This window comes from Arachis stenosperma, chromosome 6 (assembly GCF_014773155.1).
Source record: "Arachis stenosperma cultivar V10309 chromosome 6, arast.V10309.gnm1.PFL2, whole genome shotgun sequence".
NCBI lineage: Eukaryota > Viridiplantae > Streptophyta > Magnoliopsida > Fabales > Fabaceae > Arachis > Arachis stenosperma.
The window spans coordinates 93,491,895-93,512,764 of record NC_080382.1 but is presented as its reverse complement, the minus strand read 5'-3'; the positions used below and the strand labels follow the sequence as shown (position 1 = coordinate 93,512,764).

Below are 20,870 nucleotides of genomic sequence, written 5' to 3'. Positions count from 1 at the left end.
TATTTTGTTTACAAATAAAATAAAAAATTATTTCGTTAAGACACCACAAATTTTAGAAGAAGTATTTAATTTATGATATTTTAGAGTTGATGTGTTTATTTTTTTGAGATAATATAAATTATACATTTTTTAATAAAAGAGTAATTAAATTTTTTTTGAGTTAAATTGAATAAAAAAATTTAGCTAATAGATATTTTTTACCCGTGTGTTGTGCGAGTTTTCTGCTAGTTGGCTACATACACGAGCACAATAATAAATATAAAAGTTGTTATTTTTATTGATACAATAATAAATTATCAAAAATAAAGAGCTAAATTATAATGTTTGGACATTAAATGATTAAAAATTAAAATAATAAAATTAGAACAAAAGCTCGGGTATAGCAGGGATTAGGCAAGTTGAAAAAGCCTCCCTCCATTGTCCAAACACAAAATAATATTTATTCATTCTGTCACAGTGCCTCTATTCTTATCTAACACCACCCACAATTTCTCAAACCACATCTCTTTTTCTTTCCCACCGCTTGCGTCCAAATATTTCTCTAATTTCCAACTCCTCTTCACTTTCGCTAACTACCATGCCACAGGTTGATTTGGAAACACTCGTTTCAGCCTGCGCCGGCGGGTCCACCGACCGCAAAATCACCTGCGAGTCCTTAGCCCCCGCCGACGAAGACGCCGACGCCCATATTTATCCTCCGGAGCCTCACCCTGATTCGCCGCCGGAGTCATTTTGGCTCTCCAGAGACGAAGAATACGACTGGTGGGACCGCAACGCCGTCTATGAGCGCAAGGATTCCACAAAAGGAAACTCAAACTCCAATTCCAATTCCACCAACCTGAATCCTAACTTCAACGCCAACAACACCAACTCCAACTCGCAGAGATTCTCTCTTAACATCAAATCCAAGGCAGCAATCATTGGCCTTCCGAAGCCTCAGAAACCTACCTTCGTCGACTCCAAGCACCGTCGCAACCACAAGTTAGGAAACTCCGGGCTGTTTCCAAAGCGGAGCTCCTCCGTCGCTAAATCGGAGTCATCGCTCAACGAACCATCGTCGCCCAAGGTGTCTTGCATGGGAAGGGTTAGATCCAAGCGCGATCGTAATCGAAGGTTGAGAAACTCCCGGAGATCCTCCTTCGTCGCCGAAAACGAGAAACCGGCCAGAACACGCAAAAAACTCGGTTTCTTCGAGAGTTTCCGCGCAATTTTCCGCACCGGTCGAAGAGATAAACCAGACAGAAAAACCGGTTCTTTTCCGGGTGCGGATTCATCCGCGGAGAATAGCACGGTTATTGAGGCGTCGTCGAAGGCGCGGCCACGGCGTAGCACGGGGAGCATGACTGACGCGTCGTTTGCGGAGTCAGTCACGCGAAATAGCGTGTCGGAGGGTGAACCGCCTGGTTTGGGAGGAATGATGCGGTTCGCGTCAGGAAGGAGGTCCGAGTCGTGGGTAGCAGGTGAGCCCGAGATCCACGTGGCGCAGTAATATTGGTCAAGGTAAAACTGCTTCCACGATGGCTACGACGAAGTGGGCCCCACCTATCGCCCCTGGCTGCAAGCAATCGATAAAAAAATCTCGCGAGTCAGTGTTTGTGGGGACCGCAATTTGAATAGTCCGTTTGGATGGGTGATGTGACACGTTGAATAATGAACAGAACGTGTATGGAGGGTTGAGGCAAGGTGAGTCTTTTTTTATTGACGTGATTGATTTTGGTTTTGTTGGTGTCTTCATCACTGTATATTAGCAACTGAGCTATGTAAATAATTAAATATACCAGTCATGGGTGTGTTGTGCCTTTCTTATCTGAAGTGAGGAGCTGTGTAAATTTTCTATTTCAATAATGATCTCACTGTTACTTTAAGTGCATGTTTATTTATGCCTGATTTCCTGTGCTTTCAATTAAAGGAAATCATCATCAGGCATGATAATGTTAGTAATAACTTGAACTGAAGCTATGCAGATAGAGAATTGCCATGAATCAATGGATTACACATAACAGACATTCGGAAGATTCAATATTATGCCCGAGTGTTTTAAGCCATCCTTTTCTTTTTTGGTGAACTTTTAAGCCATCCTTTAAAATCATAATACAATAATGTAACTTTTACTCGTCTAGAAACCCAGAAAGATTATCGCAGAAATAAATGAAAAAGGCATAACTTTTCTTATGGGAAATGTCTAATACTAGATTATTAGTGTACGTTTGAACGAGCTTTTGTTAAATTGAAAATTTTTTTTTAAATAAATAAAATAAATAATTTATAGAGCAAAAAATAGAAATAAACCAAGGGTGGAAAGAATTTACATGAATCAGCCAAACTGAAAATTACTTCACGAATGAACCAAAGTACAATACTATATAATTCGAACCAGCTTGGTTCGAACTATAATAACACATAATTTGAACTAAGGAAGCTCAAATCATGATGGAACTCGTGATGAACGTAATTCGAACCTATATGGTTCGAACTAGAATTGCATATAATTCGAACTAGGAGAGTTCGAATTACACTTTTGGACGCTTCACCAAGTAATTCGAACCTAGTTGGTTCAAATTAGTCAAAATTTGCCTCGAATAGTAATTCGAACTAGGCTGGTTCGAATTACACATGACTCCGCTATATAAGGAGTTTAAATCAGCCTCATTCTAATCACTTTTCCATCCTCATACCCCACTAAATCCTAGAGAAAATGACCCGGATTTGATCCGACAAAGACTCGAACAGAATACTAAGCCGATGGGGGACAATCCGAAAAGGCTATATCGGTTGGACGTAGTTGCTCATATAGCCGGGGTCATCAACGACGAGGTTAGTAGATAGAAAACTTTGTGCTAGCGGTTTATCTGAGTTAGTGGTTTTGCATGCGGTTTTAGTTGGTGGTTTAGTTGGTGGTTTATGTTAGTAGTTTTATGTTAGTGGTTTTGTATGCAGTTTTATTGATGGTTTATGTTGGAGGTTTTATTTTGGTGGTATTGGAAGTGGTTTATTATGTGATTTTATGTGCGGTTTATGATAGTGGTTTTGCATGTGGTTTTCGTAAGTGGATTTGTATGCGGTTTATGTTAGCGGTTTGAGCATGTGGTTTTGCAACTGGTTTGTTATATTGGTTTTGCATGTAGATTCTATTAGTGGGGCCTATTAGTGGTTTCTGGTGTTGGTTTTTTTTGGCACTAGTTTTCTACGTGGTTTTAATAATGCGGTGCATGTAATGTGCAGCCACAGCGATGCATCAGGAGCATGCGGTGGCAGCAGGGCATGCGACTCGATGAGCGGTATGTTCTGTACTTGCAGATGGCCGGATTATACCATCTTGGGAGGCTGGACGATAGATGGTTCTGGTTAGATGAGCCCCTTGTCAGTGCCTTCGTCGAGCGGTGGTGTCCGGAGACGCACACCTTCCATATGCCGTTCAGAGAGTGCACTATCACACTTCAGGACGTGGCGTACCAGTTGGGGTTGCCAGTGGATGGGTATTATGTTAGTGGTTGCCTTACAGATTTCCAGATATACATCCAGGGTGGCCGTCCAGCTTGGGTGTGGTTCCAGGAGTTGCTTGGAGTGATTCCTCCTCCGAGCCAGGTTCAGAAGTTCGCAGTAAACTGCACCTGGTTCCAGGAGACTTTTGGAGAGTGCCCTGAGGGAGCCGATGAGGAGACTGTGTGACGCTTTGCTCGTGCCTACATCATGATATTGTTGGGCACTCAGCTGTTTGCCGACAAGTCCGGGAACCGCATTCACATCAGATGGCTTCCTTACGTAGCTAAGCTTGAGGAGATGGGGACCTACAGCTGGGGGTCTGCAGCATTGGCATGGTTGTACCGATGCATGTGCCGAGTGGCGAACAGACATGTGGTCAAATTAGCGGGCCCACTTCAGCTACTTCAGTCCTGGATCTTCTGGCGCTTTCCTAGGTTTAGGCCTGCCGAGTATGATACGTGCAACTGGCCGTTGGCCTCGAGGTACTTTAGTCAGGCTTCTCTATTTCAATTTAACAATATCTAAGTTCATGTACGCTTCTAATGTATTACAAATCTGTCACACATCTAATTAGCCATAACACCCATATGAGTTGCAGGTGGTCAGGTTACAGCCCTTCCGGTAGCAAGAAGGGTCCTAGAGTGCAGATGTGGAGACTGAGGATAGACATGTTACAGGACAGGGATGTGAGTATACTACTACCTAAGTTTATTTAGTTAACCAAACATTATGAGGTTGGTGCATGAGTTGGCCTGACAATGTTTAGTTCTTTATGCAGTTTATCTGGATGCCGTATAGCTTGCCCAAGGTACTGCAGGTTGTGCATCCAGAGGCGTTAGAGCCTCGGCATACGGCGTTCTGGTGGTCTGTGATGTCACTGATATACTTTGCCATCATAGAGTGGCATCAGATAGATAGGGTTCTACCGCAGTTCGGCGGAGTCTAGCCCCGTCCGCATCCCACCCTGAACATCGACTTTCTGATGTCGAAGGATGGCAGAGGCAGTGATCGTTGGTTCCCGTATGCTTTGCAGTCATGGCATTTCCATTGGGAGGCCCGTGCGGACCACGTGCTCATGTTCGATGTTGTTGCAGACCCTGAACCGTCACATAAGTTCCGGAGTGGTGGAGTCAGCATGGAAAGAGGTTCTTGTCTCCGGAGATGTACTTGGGTGATCCGAGAGACGTTCCTATTCTTGTTGAGGCGTCACAGAGGGGTGCTAGGCGAGTTCCTGACATGGATCGTGTTGACGACGTGCCGGACAGGCGTCGGGTCGAGAGGAGAGCTCGTGTGGGGACACGACGGAGCTAGCGTGAGTGGAGGTGGCTGGACTAGGCAATGGACGAGGCTGACGGGGGCGGTCGACGTGGAGGTGGACGACGAGGGCACGGAGGGAGATGGAGAGGGCATGCTGCGGCGGCCAAGCACGGTGATCATGGTGACGACGATGACGACAATCAACACGGGCCCGTGGGGGGGGGTTGCTGCAGGGCATGTGGCAGTTGGTGGTGTTAGTCCCCATGATGGCGGATATGGAGGCGAGTGGTATGGGTTAGGTATGGGTGACAGGGCTGACTCTGGTGATGGTGGACTTGGTTCGGGGCCGCTTGGAGATTACTTCGTTGGTGTACCAGCCCATGACCAGACCCTTCAAGAGAGTACGCCATGGGTTAGTCCGGGGTCGATGTTTTCAGGCTTCCTTGCATTAGATGGGCTTGATGTAGACTTCGGCGGGTCAAACTTTCTAGACGAGATTACTGCCATCATGCAGGAGGATGTGGTGGCCCGTAGGCGTGGTCAGAGCTCTGGCACATAGGCACCTTTAGATGTCGATCTGAACGAGCCTCCTACGATGCCTGTTGCTGACCATTTTGCATTGGGGGGTACCCCTCCTTCCGCATACACTGCTACGTCACATTCAGTTGCCGGGCCGTCTGCGGCACCCGTCCAGCCTAGGCCACCTGCACAGCCTGCCCCAGATGATGAGGAGGATGAGATCGAGGACGAGGAGCCGCTTATCTGCAGAGGTCAGAGGACACGGGTACCCCGTCGTTGCTTCACTGGCTTGCATCTGTTTAGATGATTCATGTGTCATGTATGTTGTTTGTTCATGTTCATTGTTGTATGTTAGCCAGTTTTACTTTTGTCGTTGATGTACACTGACGATCGAATATGTAGGTTGCTTATTTATGTTTCAGTTTGTTGTTCCGAATCATGATATTGTACTTTGAAAACGGCTGTTTAGTGATTATTTCAGTGACTACCATAGTTTCCGCATCATGTATCAATTTAATATGTAGATTTATTTATTGCCGTTTGCATTCATTTGACTTGTTGTTCAAAACTCTGGAAACAGAACATATTCATTAATTAATGCACCATGCATAGTACAACGCATTAACATTAACAAATAAATGACTTATCAACTACAAGTTTGGAAAGCCGTAACAGTGGAATATAAACGCGAGAGTTAAATAAACTAAGTACCAAACCTAAGAATACAACTACTCATGGCCCCTTGAGTGCGCTGCTCCTTCGACCTATGGGCAACTCCGACGTGTGTGTCCGGGTTGACGACAGAGGCCACATCTCTTTGGCCGGTTCGGATCTGCCTCGTCCATATTGGTCTGTATCCTAGTGGACCTCGGACGACCCTCTCTTGCATGCCTCTTGTTAGGGTCCAAGATCACAGTCGGCCCGTCATATGGTGGCCAGAAACCCTCCAAAATGGGAGGTGTGAATCCCATCCGATACACACTGAACACCGAACTAAGACGATACACCCGGTGGACGTAAGCGGTCCAGTTAACCTGTGAGTAGGCACAGCATGCCAGTGCGTGCGGACACAGGAAATGAAGTGCCTGGAAGGATCCGCAGTCACATGTCTGATTTGCAAGCGAGTACAACAAAGTCACCGTGAAGCACCTCGCCGTCTTCAAGTTGGCCTCAATACACTTCACCAAGTACTGACTGAATTCTTGTCCGGTTCCCAGCTGGACCTCAGCCTCTCTCCCCTTGAGAACAAACAGTTCGGCAAGCCTTCCATATGTTGCCTTCACCAGCGAGCACACAGGGAGGTTTCTGACACTCTTGGGGATTGAGTTCATACACTCGGAGATATTCGTCGTCATGTGCCCGAATCTCCGCCCCTCATCACAATGCTGAGTCCACAAGGAATACACTATCCGGTTCGCCCACTCACACATCGCCGGGTCTTCAGTCCGCAGAATATCAAACCAGTAATTAAATTCTACCTCGGTCTTAGCGTATGCCGTGTTGACAAGAAGCCTCCGTGCGTCTTTGCCCTTGAAGGTTAGGGTGAAATTTGCCGCTACATGTCGAATGCAGAATGCCCGGTACGCAGATGGAGGTAACCAGCCTTCGTCGGGAGCCTCAAGCGCGGCCTTGATGCCGTTATGCATGTCTGATATAACCAGCAGACTCGGCTGCGGTGTCACATACTGACGCAGATGGGAGAGAAAGAATGACCAAGACTCAGCATTGTCACCCTCGACTAGTGCGAATGCAACAGGGAGTCTGTTGGAGTTCCCGTCCTGTGCAATCGCTACAAGCAACGTTCCCCGATACTTGCCATACAGATGGGTGCCGTTAATACTAACCAGCGGCTTGCAATGACGGAATGCCTCGATACACGGTGGAAACGTCCAGAATAGTCTGTGAAAATAAGCTTGAGACTCGTCCAGCTGCCTACCAACTCGAACAGGACTCGTCCTAAGGACTGCAACAGTACCAGGCATCGACAACTGGACTCCCAACACCCACCTGGGGACCTCGTTGTACGACTCATCCCAGTCACCATAGATGAGGGCAATAGCCTTCTGCTTCACCAATCAGACCCTCCTGTACGTCGGCCTAAACCCAAAGTGTGCGGCCGTGGCATTTAGGAGCACCTTGATGCTGACGGATGCATCAGCCCTAACCATTGGCATAATGAATGCCGATATCACATGATAATCCAAACTCCTGTGGTCGCTGGAGATGGAGGTGGCAAGACAGGTATGAGGTCCATTGTACCATTTGACCTCCCAAATGCCCTTGCGCTGCCGGAGACTCAGCCGAATCAACCATGTGCACCCATTCCCGAACTCAGAACACTTGCCCACATACCGGCGATAGTCAGACTCCACTACCTTGTACTGTACCCCTCGGCAGATGCTATAAGTCTTCACACTTAACAGGGCCTCATCTTTATCCTGAAATTGCTGACCAACCTGTAACTTTGTCAGACCAGCAGTCCCTTCCGCATCTCTAGCTCCAAATCCAACAGGCTGCCCAGGAACCCCCTCCTGCCTTATGGAATCCAAGTCCAAAGAGGAAAAATGTGGTGGATACTACTGTGTGGCAGAGCTAGAACCACCTCCCGCCCTGGCAGGCTCACTCACTCCAATATCATCGCCACTGTCATCATCAATCATATTCGGCTCAACATCATCGTCCTCTGGATCACCCAACAATCCTCTCCAACCCCAGGCGGTGCAACACACTGTAAAGAGGTCGGCAGAAATTCCCCTGTTGTAACCTCGTCGCATACACTGTCATTGAGATCAACAGCGAACAAAGGGGAGGCGACAGGTTGGACGGGTGGCTCGTATGCAGGGACGGAAGAAGAAGCAACGACAGGTCTAGAGCTAGAACCGGCTGCCGTGGCTAAAGCGGTGGTATTCCGGTTCAAGTCCCCTGAGCTGGTACCACATCAACCAACTTTGCCAACAGTTCTGGTGTCCTCACTTCTGGAAACTGTCGGCGACAATGAAACATGACCTGCAAGTCCTCATCACTCCCGATCGTGAAACAACCATACTTCACGGTTTCCTGGAGCACCGTGATTGGAATGCAATAGAAAAACTTCTTAACCTGCTTCACACCTTCCAGACCAAGTTTCAACAGTACAGACCTAACAAGGTTATCATAGCTCATCGTAGGCCTTACGATAATATAGAGAGGATCCTTATTGGTGAACTTCACACCAGAACGAGTTTTCCTCTTAATCGATCCTCTGTGGTGAACCAACACTACAAAACTCTCCTCACTAGCTATCTTACATCCTCTAATGAGAGTAACTCACGTTTACAACCATATATATACATGTCTGGTGCTCACTAATTCAAACCAGCCTAGTTCGAAATATGGTTTGTGTAATTCGAACCAACCTGGTTCGAATTACTTTGGGAAGCTTCCACTTATATAATTCAAACACATCTAGTTCGAATTATGTATGTTTTAAGTTCAAACCAAGCTGGTTCAAATTAGTGTGAATTTTGCCAAGTAATTCGAGCTGATTCGGTTCGAATTATATAAAAATGCAATTCGAACTAAGCTAGTTTGAATTGCATAGAGAAGTGCTTTGGTTGATTGATGAAGCAATTTTTAACTTGGCAGATTGACGTAATTTCTGGCTGCCCTTGGCTTATTTCTGTTTTTGCCCTAATTTATAGTATTTTTATTAAAATATATCGTATCTCTTATTTGTTTACAAGGTAAACAAAATAAAGTATGAAACAAGAGACATGTATTTTTCATTTACAATGCAAACGAGATATGTATAGTATTATTTTATTTATACGGTAAATGAGATACATGAATAATTATGACGTTTATAGTGCAAACGAGATACGTAACGACAAATTTTCAATAGCTATAAAGGGATGTACAATTTTTTGTATTCTTCACAAATATTTCACTACTTTTCTACTTTTGTTTCTTTCAAAAATAAGCCAAAATATCTAGTAGTAGTGGATATCTGGTTGTAAATGTGTATCTCAATTGCCATATGAGAAATAGTGATAATGAGGTGATATTTGAGTGTGATAATCCCATTTTGTTGTGTACCCGATGAGTAAGTTTTTGTCCGAGCTAAAAATTCTTATATTGAGTAGCATCGGTGGTAGCGAGAGAAAATAGATCGGAAAGGTGGGGTATATGTTGCTAGCACCAATGGAAAATAGAGATTTTTGGTTTCGTCTATTTTGCCTCCATGACGACGAGAATGTGCGCCTAATGTTTGACATCCATAGGAAAATCATGGCAGAACAAGTGATGGAACTTTTTGCGGAGGTTGATGATGTCGGTGGCGGTAGATCTGGGCAGCTGGACTTTGTGCAGGATGACCCACCACTTGCACCACCACCACTACACATTACTAGTCTAGTGGAAGACATGAATATTGATGGTGAGGACTCAGACGAGAAGTATGTGGTGGATAGCAACGAGAGCGATTCTTCTGAAGATGATGACGAGGAGGAGTTTGTACCGGAGACCCCAGTCGAACCATCACTTCGGTATCTTCTGCCTGCCTGCCCCGCACCTAATTTCGGCCTTATCATCTGTACTCAGTCACTATCATACATTGGATCTAGACGTGATGCAAGAGAAAAAACTATTTTTTAACACGGGTGAAGACTATTACAACTTAGACGGTGTGGAGTTTCGGGTTGGCCACAAATTCAAAAGCAGAGATGCAGTAATGTATGGTGTGAAGAATTACAGCATTTGCAGAAGTGTTGCGTACTGAGTTGTGGAGTCAGATCGATTAAAGTACCATGTGCATTGCTGACAATATGAAGCAGGCTACCCTTGGAGTTTCTATGTTGCTCTCCAATAGAATCTTGTATATCGGTAAGTTCAAGTTTAATTGTATTATATATTCTCAATTATCATTGTTATGCTTGCTGTACATGTCAACCACGGTTGTTCTATTTCGTTAAGGAGGTGCGTAAGGTGGGAGGAGCGCACACATATTTAGCACCCACCATATCTCATGACCACCGACAGTTGGACAGCGATCTCATCTGTCATGTCATCCTCCCGTTGATACAATCTAGCCCGTTCAAATCCTCATACAAAAAGATCTGGATGGCAAATCAAAAGGTAATTGCGCAGATATACAGTGATTGGGAGGAGTCATATAATAAGATGTTGAGGTTGCTACAAGCACTGCGGAGTTGTTGTCCCGGAATGATATGTAAGATTAGTATTGTTCTATACTATGATGGGCACCTTATGGTGTGTGATTGTAGCATGTTTGATAAGGTATTTTGGGACTTTCCTACTTGTGTAGAGGCTTTCAAACATTGCAAGCCATTTGTCTTTGTTGATGGCATGTATATATATGGCAAATATGGTGGTGTTTTGCTTATTACAATGGCACAAAATGATAACATCAATATCCTTTTTGTAGCCTTTGCAATTGTTGAGTCTGAGACGACGGAGTCATGGTCTTTCTTCCTTACCAATCTGAGGCGACACGTCACCCCACAGAAAGGCTTGTTGATTATTTCTGATAGATCCTAGGAGATCAAGGCTGCACAGAGAGCTAACGATAGTGGTTGGCATCCTCCTAGAGCATTTCATGCTTATTGTGTCTAGCACATGGCAGAGAACTTTATGTCTCCTTTTCAAGTTTGCCAAGAGAAAGCGGTATCTCATAAATTCTGCTTACAATTTAAGTAAGGCTGGGTATGAGTGGTACATGAATGCATTGAGAGGTTTGTCGCAGGAAATGGCAGACTAGGCTGGTAGATTAAACATACATGCAAGGATCTTTCCGTGTTTGCTTAATGACTGACACGTGTGATTGTGGCCATTTTCAGTCACTCTATTTTCCATATCCTCAAGCACTTGCCGCTTGTGCTTTCGTGAGTGTTGAATGGGGTCTATACGTCCAGTCGGTATACATACAGCAGGTTGTATTCAAGGTGTATGAGGTAGAGTTTTTCCCGATACCAGATGAGAAGTTTTGGCCGGAGTGGTATGGGACACCGCTTCGGCCTAACACTGCCATGCGCAATAAGTCTACTAGCAGACCTATTTTCACCAGGTTTTGTAATGAGATGGACGAGGGTGAGTGCCAAGAAAAAATGTGTGGTCTTTGTAGACAAACCGGTCACACCCGAAAAGGTTGTCCAAACTAGCCGACGGACGAGGCATAGTTTACGGTTGCTACTTTGTATGTGTTTATTGAGGTTGTTGTTTGGGTAGTTCATGTTGGACTGTGTGATTCATGTCATGGTTTACTTTGTTATATTTTCATTAAGCATATTTTGTACTCAAATTTTATGCGATTTAAGTTATCCATGAAAATGGTATTTATGTTGGACTTGAATTCTAAAGCTTAAACCACAACACATAACCACATTTACATCAAACATGCACAGGACGAGTCCTATAACATGGATATGAGAAGATCATAAATAGCATATCAAAATATAACATAAATAGTGTTCTAAAATACAACATGGATAGTGTGTCAAAATACATCAATGGTAACATATGGAATAACAAAATACAAAAATAATAATGATGTCATCAGTGGTGATCACTCGAAAAATGCAGTCGATGTCTGGTGCCACATGGTGGAGGCTGTGCCTATTGCTGAGGTATGTTAGGACGTGAGTCCGCAGGAGGCTATGGGTGACAAGAGGGCTCTTGTGGCTTATGAGGTGGCTGTGATGGGAGTGGATGATGTGGGATACTATAACTCTCCGAGTGGGTCACTGGCTGATACCGAGGTAGGTAAGGTGGAGCAACATGTGGTGCAGACATCGGTTGGAATGCCATCATCAATAGACTATAATCTACCAAAGGCGGTGTCGCATACTGAGCACCAGGTCGAAAGTGTGTGTCGTATGAAGTGCTAGAACCCGAAAAAATGTATAAAACCCAAACAGTAGTGGACATAAGGGCAGACGAATGCTGTTGTGGCTGACCCATGCTCTGCTCCCTACATGTGTGGAACTGCTCCGCAATGTGCTGCATGGTAAGCTAGTTGGTGGTATGAATATGGAAAGCATCCTTGAGCTCTATCTTGTCAACCATCGATGCCTCCTAACGACTACTGGATGCACCGAGGTCATGCCAACCAGGAGGGCAACATCCCAATTATAATGACCTAACTTTCAGTACGTCATGATCGTACCAAAAGTAAGGCGTTACTAACCACTTTTCTTTATTATCTATTTAATACCGAGCCTTTACGTTAATATCACGTTTCAATTTTTAAGAAAATTCTAGAAAAATCCATTTTTATTAATTAAAATCATATTAAAGATTTTCAAGTAATAATATTCACATAATTACTAATAATAATAAATGTTATAAAAAAGAATTCAAATGAAACTCAGATACAACTCCTATCTCTCTGTATAAAATAAAATTGTAAGCAAAAAGAGTGGGGGGACTCTATAAAAACAACTTAATTCATAAAACAAAATCCACATTCATCCGTAGGTCCATACTGAGTCTTCAAGCCTGTGTTGTTGAAAGGGCAAAAAATTTTGGGGTGAGAACAAACCACTCATTCTCTGTAGAGAATAAGAATGCCATAAAAGTAATGAATAAAATACAAATAATCATGAAACCTTTATTAAACCTTTTAAAAACTCCTTAAGTCTTACTTTAAACTATTTAGTTGTGTTTACATTAGTTACATTAGTCCTCAATTTCATTAGCTATTCCTCAGTTACACAAATTAGATAGTTACAAACCTCAATTCTGAGTTACCTTAATCCTTAACATACTCAAGAATCAACAAACACAAACAAGCACACATTACAAACATATAAATAATTCACAAATAACATAACACAACACAGGCACACTTAAGCAATTCATACAGATGCATATGTTGAATGTCTGTCCTAAACAGGCCCTGAGCTTACGTGTCGGTTTACACCCGACAGCCTGACATTACCTAGGCGTTAGTCATAGATATGGTTTCCCGTTATGTCCTTTGTTCATACGCGTTGATGGTTAAGAATATCACTCATTCGTGACTACCGACAGTCAGTGTAAAGCTCGACGCCAAAATATACGCATAAGGGGAAACAACGATCCTCAGTTCCTTGGTGTCCCCGAGATCAACACACAATAAAACAGCAATCTTCAGTTTGTGGGCTATACCTGAGATCAACACACCATAAAACAGTGATCCTCATCTCGTGGGCTATTTCCGAGATCAAGACACAACAATTCATAGGTTATTCCCGTAATCAATGATTATCAATTCGTGGATTTTCCGCATATAAAACAATTAATAGTTGTAGGTTTCTTCGAGACTAATGATTATTCAGTTTGTGAGTACTTCTCATATTTAACCAATTATCAGTTCATGGGTTTTTCTCATAGTTTAACAACTAACAATTTGTGGAATTTTTTCGCCTTTTATTATTTTTCATTATCCTTTATAAATATCAACAATTCATTTCCAGTTATCAAGTTTCAAATTCTTCAATTAAACATCTAAGGTGTAGTTCACAAAATTCTTTTTATTTAAATCCTTATATTTTATAAAAATTCGGACATACCCTCCTCTAAAAATGGACTTAAACCACCATTACGAGTTCTCTCAATCTCAACAACTCATCAATATTTTTATCAATAATTATCAAACAAAAGATTCTCAATTAATCAGAAATTCACAAATTGCAACCTAACTTAGAAATTCTGCAGAAAATAGATTTGATGAACAAACTTCAGAAATTTACCATAAATTATATATTTAACAAATAACTCTGCAACTTTCCAGCCTAATCCTAAACATCTTAATATTCACCCCCAACTTTGTCCTACGCAATTCTGATCATTGGAAAAATAGTTATAGCCTTTCAAAGTTCCTAGCCTCTTTCAAAGGTAATGCAAAAAATCAGATTTTGCACTCCAACTTTGAAAATTCATAACTAATTCCTTAAGTAATTCAAACCACTCAAACTTAAACTCTAACAACTATATTTACTCTAGTTTACCCAGCATTTAACATCATACATTTATGTTCACTATCGAGTTACTGATTCATTTTCAAAGTTACTATTTTGTCCTAAAATTCAAGTTTCAAGAAAATCGATTTAGTAATCAAACTTTAAGGAGTGGTTGAAGATTTAGGAGATGCAGAACCTCCACGGGAACCTCAAGTCACAGAACCCTCTTCTGAGGAGTTTGAATTTGTTGTTGAGGAGGGTGTACAACCTCCAAGGCATATCATGGTTGAAGACTTGGAAGAGGTTGATCAAGAGATGGAGATTCAAGAAGAAAAAACACAACCTCCCATGCTCTTGGTAAGCAATGAAGAAAAGATTGAGGTGGAAGAAAGCTACCAAGAGGAAGAGGTTGAAATTGAAGAAGCTTGCAAAGAGGTGAAAGTTTTCAGGGAAGAGCACAAGGGAATGGAGCTTGAAATCACCCTGCCAAAGCTGTTGGAGACCTCTCCCCCAAAGCCATTACCGTCCAACACAACATTCAAGTGGGTAAAATTCATATCCCTTAGCTTTCTAATTCCACTTGAATATGGGCTACTGGAGATGGATGGTCAACTTAGAGCTCTTTGTGGCATCAAGAGTAAGAGGAAGATGATCCGTGGTAGTAGTTATCCTACAAGGTTCAACATGGTTGTATGCTCAAATTTAAACGCAAAGGTTGGTGTAAAGCTCAACTGAATGGGTCTAGGAAGTTGTTTGGCCGCTTTAGTGAGAATTCAGATTGCCTGCCACCCGGTTGGAACACTAAGGATCAATAAGAAGACGGGTGCAAAAGCAAGGTTTGGGACCCCGGAATTCATTCGGCAATCAACACTCTTGGGGCCTTGTCACTTGCTTTAACTTACTTGAAGGCTCTCTACGCCTAGTTTGGGATCCCGGAGGCTACTGGAATTCCAAACACTGGTGGAAATTTTCCGATGAATACAAGCACAAGCCACCATAAAAGGAAGCTCACCAAATGTCCAACTTAAGGACTTTAACTAAAAGTGCTAGGTGGGAGACAACCCACCATGGTATGATTGTTCTTTTTCAATTTAATTCTATTTCATTTTGTTTGATTTTGAGTTTTATTTTATTTCATGGAACCTAGAATCTTGCATAACATTCTTTGCATTCTGCATACTGCATCAAAAAAAAAAACACGCACGCGACGCGACAGCGTCGCTGACGCGTCCGCGTCGCATGTGCATTGGGAAGAAAACAAAATTGAACAGAGAGTCACGCGAAAGCGTGGCTGGAGGCGTGCCTTTGGCACAATTTGACCCACGCGACCACGTCGCTGACGCGTTCGCGTCATGTGGGAAAAATGCCTCCCACGCGATCGCGTGATCCACGCGTCCGCGTCGCCTGTGCCGCACAACTTATACACATTAGCCAAATATCTTATCTTTTCTTCCCCAATCCTAATTTTTACTTCTCCCTTCTTATTTCTTTCTTCTTATTTCTTTCTTCCTCCTTTCTTACTTTCTTTTTCTTTTCCATTGGTTTAAAATTCTCTTTTTCAACTATTGCAGCTTTTCTTGAATTATTCTGGTGCTTCATGACTTGTTTTATTCTGATTGGGTATTATTCTTAAGTCAATGCTAATTTTTATAATACTGATATTCCTTTTGCATTGATATGCACTTACATTTTTTTGCATTACCCACACTTTCTTTCCCACTGTTGCAACTTTTGCACTATTGATATGCCATTTGCTTCCACTATTTTCTCACTTGCATGTTGTAGCTACCATGTAATTGAGACCTTTATTATTTGGCATTAACACCCATATTTTATTTATGTTCTTATCTTTATTTTTGGGTTACTTTCCTTCTTTTTCTCTTCTTTCAAGATGGCCACCGAGAAAGGGAAAAGGAAAGCTCCTAACTGGGGAGACAGGAAAGTCAATCTGCAAAATCTATAGTGAAAGACATCAGTTGGAGCAGCCCGTCCACTTGTACATCTTAGCATGCACCGAGGACGGTGCAATCTTTAAGTGTGGGGAGGTCAATACCGATCTCCGTGGGTTGGTTACTTCTTTTCTTTTCAACACCAATGTTATTTTGTTCATTGCTGCATTTGCATATTGATTGCATGTTTGTTTGATTTTATGCATTTAGTTACTACTTGGTTGAAGTAATATTTTCTTTTTCAAGAAATTTTTATAGTATTTCACTAAGTTAAATTGAAAAATTTGTGTTAAACTTGTTTGGAAGTTGTATTTGGAACATAGTTAAAAGCAAGAACACACAACCTGTGAGATTTGAGCTTATTTACATGGTTATATTATTTAACCATAATATTTTATTCTTGTGTGTTTTCTTCTCTATGATTGTAATCGTTGCTTTGTTCCATTCTATATGTCCATTATTTAGTGTATGTACATGCCTGCATGTGATTGAGGCCATTATTTGAATTTTTGCTCACTTATCCCAAATAGGCCTACCTTTTACATCACCCTTGTTAGCCCCCTTGAGCCTTTTAATCCCCTTTTGTTCTATAACCACATTACTAGCCTTAAGCAGAAAAACAAAATAAAAATCCCAAGTTGAATTCTTGGTTAGCTTAAGATAGATATTGTGTATAATTTAAGTGTGGAGAATTTTATGGAAACATGGGATGATACAAAAAAGTAGGGAATTGAAGTGAATAAATTATTTGAAATTTGGGAGCATGCTCATGTGAAATCAAAATAATTAAATTACCATGTTCATTAAAAAAATAAAAAAATAAAAAAAATTTATTAAGTAATTAAATAAGGGGATACAAAAAAAATATATTACCCCAAATGCAAAATAAAAAAATCAATGCACATGGGACAAAATTCAAAAATAAGTTTGATACATGAGCATGCAGTACAAAAGTGGGAAAAATTTGAGTAGCTAGGTAAAGCATTTTAAATTGTATAAAGTATGTATATGTTAGGTGAGATCTTAGACTAATCAAGGGTTCAATTATTTAGCTCACTTAGCCTTATATATATACCCTTACCCTTACCTTAGCCCCATTACAACCTTGAAAAAAACCTCATGATGTTTGTATGTATACATTAAATATTTGTTGATTGGTTAGATGAAGAACGAAGTTTAGAAAGCATGATTAGAGAAGAATAGAGTGATTGACCCTAGACACTTGAGAGATTAGAGTGATATACACTACCAGTGAGGGTTCAATGCTTGATTCTATGTTCCCTGCTTTCATGAGCTATCTTCTTACAAGTTTACTTGCTTTTTATTGTGTAATTTAAATTAGTGAAATTTGATTCATATTTGTCTTGGTGAACTTATTTACTTTTAACCAAGTAGGTAGAAACATGTTGCATGTAGTTGCATTCACATATATAGGTTGCATTGCATACCCTCTATCATTTCTCTTCACTCCCTTATAGCTTCTCTTGAGCTTAGCATGATGATATGCTAATGTTTAAGTGTGGGGAGGTTGATAAACCCCTATTTCATGGTTTATCTTGTGCACAATTGAGTGGTTTTTATCAAGTCCTTGCCCACTTATTCATATGATTTGCATGGTTTTACATTCTCCTTCCTGATTTTGTGCTATGATTGAAAACATGCTTCTTTGGCCTTATATTTGCTAATATTAATCATCTTTTATTACTATTAGATGCCTTGATATGTGTGTTAAGTGATTTCAGAGATTACAGGGCAGAAATGGCTCAGAGGATGGAAAGGAAGCATGCAAAAGTGGAAGGAATACAAGAAGTTGAAGGAACTGCAAAGCTGTCAGCCTGACCCTCTCACACTAAAACGATCATAACTTAAGCTACAGAGGCCTAAATGATGCAATTTCAGTTGCGTTGGAAAGCTAACGTCCGGGGCTTCGATTTGATATATAATTCGCCATAGTTGACGTACAGATAGTTGACGCGAACGGGCGCTCCACGAAGATGCGTCGCATCTGCGAATCTCAACCCACGCAAACGCGTGGACGACGCCTCCACGTCACTTTACCGCGACCTGTACGGACCAAATTTCACAATCAGCGATTTCTGGGCTATTTCTGACCCAGTTTCAAGCCCAGAAAACATAGATTAAAGGCTGCAAAATGGAGGAATGAAGGGGACACTTCAGATCAGATCATAATTCACTTTTCACAATTTAGATGTAGTTTTTAGAGAGAGAGAGAGGCTCTCTCCTCTCTCTTAGGATTTAGGATTAGAATTTCTCTTAAAGGATTTAGGATTTATTATTATTTCAACTTCCAATTTTTCTTCTCCATCACAGGTTCAATATTCTTTTTTTATTTATTTTCCCTTTTATTTGTTTATGAATTTTTCTATTTTAGATTTGATTTCTTTTATTAAATATAATTTGAGATATTTCAGACATATGATTTTTATTTAGATTATTTACTATTGGCTTTGGTTAAGTAATTGGTGACGCTTGAGTTATCAAATAAAGCAGTGGTTGAAATTGGCAGATCGCTCTAAAACTAGTCTTCCCACAGTGATTGACTAGGACTTGAGGATCAAATTAATTATTCCACTTGACTTTCCTTTGCTTTAGTAAAGGTTAACTAAGTGGGATTAAAATCCAATTCTCATCACAATTGATAAGGATAGGACTTCCAGTTCTAATACCTTGCCAAAAGTTATTTTATTATTACTATTTAATTTTCTTATCATTTAACATACTTCTTTCTTACTTTCAAAACCCCCAATTTACAAGACTCATAACCAATAATAAGAACATACCTCCCTGCAATTCCTTGAGAAGACGACCCGAGGTTTGAATACTTCGGTTATCAATTTATTTAGGGGTTTGTTACTTGTGACAACCAAAACGTTTGCACGAAGAGATTTCTGTTGGTTTAGGATCTATATCTACAACGCGATTATTTTTATAAAATTCTTTACTAGCAAAAATTCCAACGTCACCCACACTTGAGGAGAAAATTGATGAAGTTTACACAAGTGAAATGACCTTCAGCAAGAACCGAACCTAATTCAAATAGGTCAGGTCTAGGGTACACTTCAAAAAATGAGGTTGCTTTCAAGAAATCACCATTTTACAACAAAACCTCATACTCGAAAAGTCCAAAAGTTCTCAAAAATTCTGGTGAAAATGCTTTTGCAAAGAGGAACAAGTATAACAAAAATCAATTTGTCAAAAGAAATACATTTCTTCCAAAAACCAAAAAATCTCAACCCTTTAATCATTTCCAACATGGTAGCTCATCTCAATTTCAGCAACATGCATCAGGAAATCATTGTTTTAATTGTAAAAAATTTGGTCATTCATATTCAAAATGCTTCATTGAAAAAAGAATTGTTGGAAACCAAATTTACAATGTTGTGTGTGATTTCAATGCACTTGGACAACCAAGATGGATTAACTTCAAGGGATCCAAATTAATTTGGATACCTAAGGTTACTTGAAGTTTTTCATGTAGATTTGTCTAGCATCCAAGAACAAAAAAGATATGTGGTACTTAGATAGTGGATGCTCAAGGCACATGACTGGAAGGTCAACTTACTTCATCAAACTAAACAAGTATGATGGAGGTTTTGTGACCTTTGGAGATGATGGAAAAGGTAAAATAATTGCTGTTGAAAAGGTAGGTAATGATCACTCTACCTTCATTGATGATGTATTTTTGGTATGTGGATTGAAGCACAATCTTTTGAGTATAAGGCAGCTATGTGATTTGGGATTTTTAGTGACTTTCAAAAGACTTGAGTGCTGTGTTGTAAATGAAAAGACTAATGAAGTGCTTTTTGTTGCCAAGCGCTGTAGTAATGTGTATGGACTTACCCTTGATGAACTAAAGGATCAAAATATGGCTTGTTTTCATTCTAAAGAATCTAAAAAGTGGCTATGGCACAAGAGATTGGGTCATGCAAGTATGTTTCAAATAAACCAACTTATTAAGAAAGTTTTAATAAGAAGTCTTCCTTTGATTAGGTTTGACAAAGACATCACTTGTGATGCTTGCCAAATGGAAAAACAAACAAAAAATTCATTTAAATCAAATGAAGACATCTCTACTAAAAGGCCACTTGAATTGCTACATATTGATTTATTTAGTCCAACAAGAACTCAAAACCTAGGAGGTAAACATTATGGTTTAGTGATTGTGGATGACTATTCTAGGTTTGGTTGGGTTTTATTTCTTGCACACAAAAATAAAGCCTTTTCAGCCTTTAAAATCTTTTGCAAGAAAATTCAAAATGAAAAGGATTTAAAGATCGCTTCTATAAGAAGTGACCATGGAACCGAATTTGAAAACCATTTATTTGAATCCTTTTGTGAGAAATTTGGAATATCTCACAACTTCTCTTGTCCAAGGACACCACAACAAAATAGTGTTGTGGAAAGAAGAAATAGAGCATTCAAGAAATGACAAGAGCTATGCTTTGTGAGAGCAATGTTCCAAAATTCTTTTGGACTGAAGTGGTTAACACAGTTTGCCACATTTTGAATAGAACTATCGTAAGGAAATTTTTGAAGAAAACCTCTTATGAACTTTGGAAAGGATACCCACCAAACTTAGACTACTTGCACATCTTTAGATGCAAATGTTTTGTTCTTAATAACAAAGGTAATTTGGGGAAATTTGATCCAAAGGCGTATGAGTGTTTATTTGTAGGATATTCCACAACTAGTAAAGCATATAGAG

The 20,870-nt window shown here is 40.8% G+C and overlaps 5 protein-coding genes across 5 annotated transcripts; 3 read left to right on the top strand and 2 right to left on the bottom strand.

Annotated features, from left to right (window-relative positions):
• Positions 1-423: 423 nt before the first annotated feature.
• LOC130935342 (uncharacterized) lies at positions 424-1,812 on the top strand. The gene has a single exon (XM_057865044.1). The coding sequence runs from the start codon at positions 578-580 to the stop codon at positions 1,487-1,489; it is 912 nt and encodes a 303-aa protein (XP_057721027.1). The 5' UTR covers positions 424-577; the 3' UTR covers positions 1,490-1,812.
• Positions 1,813-2,038: 226 nt separating this feature from the next.
• Positions 2,039-5,753, top strand: LOC130935343 (uncharacterized). The gene is made up of 4 exons (XM_057865045.1): positions 2,039-2,814; positions 3,223-3,965; positions 4,082-4,169; positions 4,262-5,753. Exon 4 carries the CDS (start codon positions 4,466-4,468, stop codon positions 5,297-5,299), a length of 834 nt encoding a protein of 277 aa, XP_057721028.1. The 5' UTR covers positions 2,039-2,814; positions 3,223-3,965; positions 4,082-4,169; positions 4,262-4,465; the 3' UTR covers positions 5,300-5,753.
• Positions 2,743-3,669, top strand: LOC130934289 (protein MAINTENANCE OF MERISTEMS-like). The gene is made up of 2 exons (XM_057863876.1): positions 2,743-2,814; positions 3,223-3,669. Exons 1-2 carry the CDS (start codon positions 2,743-2,745, stop codon positions 3,667-3,669), a joined length of 519 nt encoding a protein of 172 aa, XP_057719859.1.
• A 270-nt stretch (positions 5,754-6,023) lies between the features above and the next one.
• On the bottom strand, positions 6,024-7,241 carry LOC130934288 (uncharacterized). Its single transcript, XM_057863875.1, has one exon. The coding sequence runs from the start codon at positions 7,239-7,241 to the stop codon at positions 6,024-6,026; it is 1,218 nt and encodes a 405-aa protein (XP_057719858.1).
• A 93-nt stretch (positions 7,242-7,334) lies between these two features.
• Positions 7,335-8,421, bottom strand: LOC130934287 (uncharacterized). Its single transcript, XM_057863874.1, has 3 exons — positions 8,194-8,421; positions 7,887-8,036; positions 7,335-7,790 (listed from the first exon to the last, which is right to left on the bottom strand). Exons 1-3 carry the CDS (start codon positions 8,419-8,421, stop codon positions 7,335-7,337), a joined length of 834 nt encoding a protein of 277 aa, XP_057719857.1.
• Between the last annotated feature and the right edge of the window lie 12,449 nt (positions 8,422-20,870).